Genomic DNA, 7333 nt, shown 5'->3' with positions numbered 1-7333 from the left:
ACATAACTGCTGCTGATTCTGCAGTGTCTCTGGCGTACACCACGTGGAATGCTTGGCTCTGCAGACACACACACCATACCCTCACACAGAAATTTGCTGAGTCATTTTTTAAAACCTCTTTTGGATGCCTGCGAATGTGTCTGTGGGGAAAGTGATTTTGGCCACTTAGAGGCTCCTGTGAAGACAGGATGGCAGGCAGCTCACTCTGCCTCCTCTCAGCTCCACAAATCACCGCATCACCCAGCCAGGTGGAAATGAGCTGGCACACTGGCTGGTATTCAGCCTGTGCTGCAACTGATGGCAGTGCTCCCACTGGCTTCATCAGGGGCAGAACTTCATCTGCCACGTTGCTAAATCATCAGCTTTTATCAATGAGATCTGGCTAGTCTTGGCTGAAACATGCCATACTTACTGGGTTTTAGGGATCATGATGGATAGTTAACTTGAAGGAAAAGAGTAAAGGGAATATGATGGAGCTCTGAGTGACCTGGGCTAGGGGAAGGTGTCCCTGCTCATAGCAGGAGGTGGAACGGGATGAGTTTTAAGGCCCTTCCAGCCCAAACTACCCTGTGATTCAAACACGCTGTTGTCACTGCCCTCTGCCATCAGCAATGGCCCTGCACTCAGGCATAGCACAGAACTGCACATCTTTAACCATTTGCTATCAAAATGGTCTGATTAAGCCTAACACTGCTTTTTGGTTCAGTTTGTCAGTATGAGATAGTCTCAGGTGTCTGGTTTATTGGACCAGGTTGACGGGGAGCTGTTTCCTCAGTCTGTTGCTGCAGCAGCAGAACAGCAGGTCTGACTAAAGGCTTGTCTGTAAGCACTTCGTGTGTATGTATATCCTAGTCCCATTTAATATAACCCCTTGCTTGGGAAAAGCATATCCATAAAGCTGCCCAGGAGCACTTAATGTGGTGCTTGCATTCAATTAACGTTAGTTTTCCAGTCTAGAAGAGATTCAAGCCTACTGAACCTGACTAGACAGACCAGACAACTCAAAGGTTAGCTAAAGAACACATTATAACTTATTTAATCATTGGAACAGGTTGCCCAGGGACATGGTGGCTGCCCCGACCCCAGTGGTGTTCAATACCAGACTGGATGAGGCCTTGAGCAACCTGATCTAGTGAGGAGGTGTCCCTGTCCAGGACAGGGGGTTGGGACTAGATGATCTGTAAGGTCCATTCCAACCCCTAAATTCTATGATTCTAGGATTATTTATATGCTGGGATGCTGACTACATCTGCCTCTAGCCTGGAAGCCTCACCTGAAGTTGAACCCTAGGCACAGCTGGGATATATATGCGGCAAGGAGGTCCCATTTCACTTGCAAGGGCTACTGAATGAGAGCTCAGCATTTCACATCCCAATTTACACCTTCAGAGTATTTCAGAGGTACATGAGAATGAGGATTCCTATCCATTAGGTAGCACTGCTCACTCAGCCATCCCTCCCCACCTCTCTCGATTGAATGACGACTTTAGCTTTCTCCAAATGATCCTCTGGATTGGTTAGGCTCTTGGTTGGCTCTGCTGTTAAGTGCCTCTGTGGAATGGATTTAGCTTGTAATAATGTCTCATAACTGTCTTTAAAGGGGTTTATGGCTCAGCCTTATTCTCTGGGACATTGCCTGTTCTCTGCTAATCTCCTGCAGAAACACTGTTATTGGTTCACACAGTGTTTCAGTGAGCTCTCCTCAAGCTCTGGGGCCAAGTTAATTGGACACGATTGACCTATGTTAGAGAATGACTATTAGTGAGTGATATTAAGCAAATATCAGATCTTTCAGTCCCTCAGAACATGCTGGGAGCTGTGTGGAACAGCGGGAAATGGCAGCTCAAGGAGTGTGTACAGAGGGCCATAGGAGCAGGGTGGATTTAGGGAATGGGGAAATGCTTTGCAGTAACTGAGGTCTGTGAAACCAGCTGTGCTTTCTAACTGAGAGGAAAAATACACGGGAGTCTTGTGTGTCTCTAGGAGGCAGAAGTACAGGAAAGAAGAGACACAGATTGGGGCAGATCTGTGAGAGTGCTATTTTTGATCACCCTTTCTGATTTATTTACAAACCCTTCACCGTAGCACAGACCTGATTGAGGTAGTCAAGAGATAAATAGAGCAGGATTACATCAGAGTGTATTTGTCTTTCCAGCTGGAATCTGCATGCTGTTGAAGGCAGGTCCAGTACACTGAAAACAATGCTGAGTGATTAATGGACGTGACACTAGTCCACAAGACAAATACAAGCCCTGCAACATCACTGAGCAGCTCAAGACACAGTAAGACTGCAAGTGTTTTTGCAGAGCAGTTTTATGCAGAGCAGCTTAAACCTTGCTGCTAAATCCTGGAAGTTTTGGGCACTGCCTCCCAATTTCCTTTTACATACTAACCTGCCAGGTGGGGTAAATCCTGGAAAAAAATTACCTCTATCATAAAACTAATCTATAGTACAAGGGTTTACAGTGTGTCCATATGAAAACTGTCAGTCTCAAAACTTCTTTTGGGTAAAGTAAACTTCCTGAGAGAACTATAGGTGTCAGCACTCAGTTGAAAAATGTCTAAGTACGTGCTAAACTCTACTGAGATGTGAAGTTTTCACTAAGATCAGCACCACTGCTAAGCAAAGTGACATTTGGAGGAGTGTCTCGAAGGTCAGGCCTCAAGTACAAAAGTACTTCAGAGTCATGTGGGCTGCTGGATAATGCCAGCAGCAGGCACCTGGGCTGCAGACCCAGTGACATGATATGATTTGCTATGGCAAATAATTACGCTGCTCTCTCACGGAAGAGTGAGCTCTCGGTCCTAAACCTTACATGTTCAGATGGGAAAAAAGTCAGTGGTCCTAAAGTTTAAAGTATGCTGCTTAGAATTGCAAAGACAGAACCCAAGGTAATGTGCAGAGTGAAGATGTCTCCACTTTAGTGTCTGCGGACCTGAGCTGCAGTCAGTGCTTCAAGGGGCACCTCTGATACCTGCAAGGGGTGATGCTCTGGTCTGGTCTCCCCTGGCAGGAGTCCTGCTGCTCAGGATCGTGGCCCTGCAGCTGGTGCAGAGCTAGCTCCTCAGCTGGGACAGGCATCACTACCTTAGGATGGATTCTGCAGTCTGTAAGAACTGCAAAATCAGGTTCTTAAGGGCAAATGGAGTGATTATGGGGCAACTGTTTCTATCCCCTCACCGGCACTCGAGGCACCACTGGCCGATCTGATCCTGGAGTTTGTTCCTGATGCTGAGCCTCTCTGCTTCATTCGGCTTCTCCTTGAAGGATACCTTCTCCCATGTCTCCTGGACCTCACTTTGCAGGGCGTTTGCTTTCCCAGCATGCATCTGCAAGCTACTTACTGCCTCTGAGCCAGGAGGTCGGCTCTGAAAACAAGAGGAGAAAATAACAGGTATCAATTAAAAGCAACTTAATATTTACTGGAATGCCAGGCTGACAGTGAATCCGAGCTTGAGCCTTAATTTACTTGCAAGAAGCCAGGAAAAAAAAAACCCTGTGCTCCTAAAAAGTGCCTGGATAGACACAATGTTCTATTGTTAGAATTTCAGCATTAATTAGCAGCGTGCAATGTCCAAAAACAACTCTTCCAGCGTGGGACCCTGGGACGGCAGCGAGACAGGTGAGAAGGCTGTTCTGCAATGCCAGCTCCATCCGTGTCAGAAAGGTGCCAGAGTGTTTTGTAATAGGTTTTTCAAATGTTTGGACTTCCCATTGGTACTTTTTAATTAGCCACTATTGTTTTTAATTTGTTCACTGAGATTTTTACATGCACTGCTTGGTCAGTGATTTCCTGGTATTTTGTTGCAGCTGCTCATACTCCTGCAGGAAATCAACTTCCCTGGAGGAACAACAACAAAAAAACAGGAATAAACAACTTCCCCCCCCAAGCACTGTAATAAAAATCTTCGCTCCCTGAGTTTCCCAGGATTCAATCACCTTGGCCAGAAGGTTTCCAAGCCAGTTTCAAGCCTTACAATAATTTCTGCTTTGGGATTCATTTTACACATGTCATTTGAGGGAGAAAAATGAACGTCTTTCTGATATGCAAATACAGAAGCATGAAAAACATCTGTCTGGGTGGGCTGAAACTTCACATTTTGCAGTTTGCAACAGTTGATAGAGTTAAGATGTTCCCAGTGTTTTAGTAGCTATTACTTCCTTCTAAGTGTAGAAAATTAATCTATTTAAAAAAATAACTTGTAAACTAGTTTTGTGGGTTTTTTTTATTCTAGAACAAAGTGTTTTCCACATACTTGGGAATTACTAATCATATTAGCTGAGAGCATATGGCAAATTTAAAAAGGGAGAAGAGGAGAAAATATGACAATTTGGTTCTGTACTGTATTTTTTTACTCTCTAAATTAGTGACTGATATATAGGTGGCAGCATATGTGAGCAAAAGCCCAGGGCTGTTGGTTTGCATGAAAAAAAGCACATAATTCTGCCCTGGCCTTGCACCTTCAGAGGTTCCTCAATGAACACATCTCAGACTAATTCAGCAATGCATTCTCCTCATTGTGGTGATGTGTTTTCTGGTGCTCTCCAACGCCTAATTCCAGAGATCTCCCACAGAGACAAAAAAGCTTCTATCAAAGGTTTTGGCCAGGTCATACTTAATATCTGTTATTTGGTGTTTCTCTATGCTTCAGCCAGGTTCCAAAAATCACTCTCAAGTGCCAAGCAAATCAGGTTTCAGCAAGTACTCAGGGGGATCACACACTATCCAAAGTAAGCACAGAGATCCATTCAGGAAAGCAATTTACTGCCTTCCCTGCCTCTGCCTCAAGTGACTCCTGCTGGGCTAAAGGACCTGGTCAAGGGCACCAGTGAGGAAAAATCCAGGAGGAAATAAGAGCAGCAGCTCTTATGTGCTCCTGACAGTTGTCTGCACATGTTCTTTTCTTGAATATGTGGCCCAAAACGTCACTTTATACCCTGAGATGTTACCCTTTGCTCAATTCTCATTTTCCATAGAAGTCAAGTGTTTCCAATCCTCACCCTCAGCAGCACCTCTTTGCAATTATAGTATCACTACTGTCACCTCTGTCTATTTGTATGTCACCACTGTCTGCCTCACTGACATTAAATGAAGCCCAGGATAGCCAGATACAATGCTGCTTCCTCAGGGCTCCTTTGGAAGCCAGAGGAGGAACCACAAGGCCTGACTTGCAGATCCAGAAACAAGGTCCCCCGGGTCCTTCTCACCTAGCTGTTTGTCTCCCTACAGCAACCTGCAAGGACCTGCTCTCCCAAGAAGTTCCCATCAGAGGGCACAGGGCTATCTGCAGCGGATGGAGAGAGACAGGCTCCTCTGCAGCACACACTTGTATGTTTAAAGTTGCCATGTCGGGAGATGGCTCAGCAGCTTACTGGTGCTCAAAGGGTCAGCTTCCCCTCCACCCAAACTGCTGGATGTGTGGTCCCTCCCATGTCCTGCATAGGCTCTGGCACCCACCTAACCCCATGGCGAACTGATTCAGCTCTCATAACAAGTGAAAAATAATCCCTTTTGCCCTTCCCTCTCCTCTCACCTCCTTGGGTTACTTGTCTCCTGGTACAACAAGGTGAATCAACTAGCCAAGGAGCAGCTGAGGACCAGCACCACAGCCAGGGAAGTGGTGGGTGAATGTGGAACTGGGCCAATGCAGAGAGCAGCAGCATAGACAGGAGAGCTACTCCTTGCTCCAGAGCCTTTCCTCTGACCTGGTCTCCACTGTGTCTTGAGGGAGCCTTGGATGATCAGCGTCTCATCCCTGTGAGTTTATTCAGCCTGTCTTTCACCAGTAGCAAAGCCAGGTGAGGTAAGAGCTGTTTGAACTGGCAGGAATGTGCCCACGTGAGCAAGATCAGGAGTAGAACATTCTTATTTTGAAGTGAATTAACACAGACTATGTCTACACTCGAGTCCAGACTCATTTAGCTGCTGTGGACACAGTCCAGGTAGTTCTGCACCAGCTGGCTCCGATGCTGGTAACAAGGCCACAGAATATGTTTGGATTGGAAAAATCCAGCCGAGCCTGGAGTAAATATTTGTGCAGTTACCTGTCTGGGCACCACAGAGCTACCAATGCAGTTGTTGACATGAGTTTATGAGGAACAAAGGAGAACAGGGAACTGTGTTCTCCTTTGACTGCCTTTTTTCTCCAGCCCTACCGATTCCTCGTTTGGCAGTGACATGCTCCAGCCCTGATGGGTGAGGGGGAGCACGTAATGAAGAGCACAGCTGGCTGTGATAAATGAGTCCTGAAGCATTTCTGGCTGTCTAATGTGGAACATACACAATGTGCCCTGTTTGTGAGTGAAGACCAGGAGGCCAACATGCGTCAGGAATGCAAGCTGGCTCCTGTTCAGGAGGAGGAGGAGGCAGTGAGGACATCATGCCATGGTTATTTCACTCTTTCAGTAAAACATCACAGGTGAATGTACAACTGGACTGACTTTCTATTCTGTCACTTCAAAATCGAAGCAGCTATGTCAAGAAAAACAGAACTGGACTTAAGGAAAATAAGGATGAGGAAACATCAAAAGCAGTTACGTGTACATAGTGTTCATTTCACTTGTTAGCTCATCTTAAAAACTGCTTCCTTGTACTATCGGAGCTGATCCAAGTGCACTTACGGGTGTGAATGATCAAAGAAGGGAACCAATTGGTAAAGCAGGGAGGGAATAAGGAGATTAGCTACATACAAGTGAGTGTGGAAGTGAATTTAGCAACATAACCTACAAATAGACATTTGCACAGCAGGAGTTGCTGAAGAGATGTAACCAGATGTGCAGAGGGTGGAATTGTACCATTGTCTTAGCTGTTAGTTCTCTACAGTTTGTGAAGTATTTTCATAGAAAATGCTTTTCTCTTGTCAAGTAAAAGACAAACAGGAAATCAGAGTCCTCAGCACCTACTGATGATACAAAAAGTTTTACACTATTAAAACACTTCAGAAAAGACCAAAAAAACTGTGAATAGTGTAGGTGAGACCTTCAAGCTCTGCAGCTGAAGAAAGTCACTATGTTTAACTGGTTTAATTTTGCTCACAGTGTCCTTGTCCTAATCACAAACCTCACCAGCTTCAGACTTTAACGCATTCCTCATCCTGACTCGGGAATGAGGAGACAACTGCAGAACTTGGGACCTTGTGTTCATCCTCAAGACTCTTGGGCCTCCAGAAGAATACTGAGTCTCTATGACAGCCCTGGCAGAGGTTGTGTTCTCTTGCTAAGGAGCAAAATTCAGAAGAAAATGTGTCTGAAAAAGCTTTGGCCATCAGAGGATGCAAGAGAAAATAGGAAATGAAAAGGCAAGAGGAGTGCCAAGGGAGGTGGACAGTGTGAG

At 45.5% G+C, this 7333-nt stretch overlaps 1 protein-coding gene across 1 annotated transcript in view; it reads right to left on the bottom strand.

Annotated features, from left to right (window-relative positions):
* Positions 1–7333, bottom strand: part of IQCA1 (IQ motif containing with AAA domain 1) — a 91721-nt gene that overhangs the window by 68713 nt on the left and 15675 nt on the right. Inside the window, exon 5 of the mRNA XM_009077091.1 lies at positions 3181–3368. Within this exon, the coding sequence (XP_009075339.1) occupies positions 3181–3368 (188 nt within the window). The remainder of the gene's footprint in view (positions 1–3180; positions 3369–7333) is intronic.

This window comes from Acanthisitta chloris, unplaced genomic scaffold (genome assembly GCF_000695815.1).
Source record: "Acanthisitta chloris isolate BGI_N310 unplaced genomic scaffold, ASM69581v1 scaffold15416, whole genome shotgun sequence".
Lineage (NCBI taxonomy): Eukaryota > Metazoa > Chordata > Aves > Passeriformes > Acanthisittidae > Acanthisitta > Acanthisitta chloris.
Note: the sequence above shows the minus strand (reverse complement) of the source record. Positions and strands in the feature narration are given on the sequence as shown.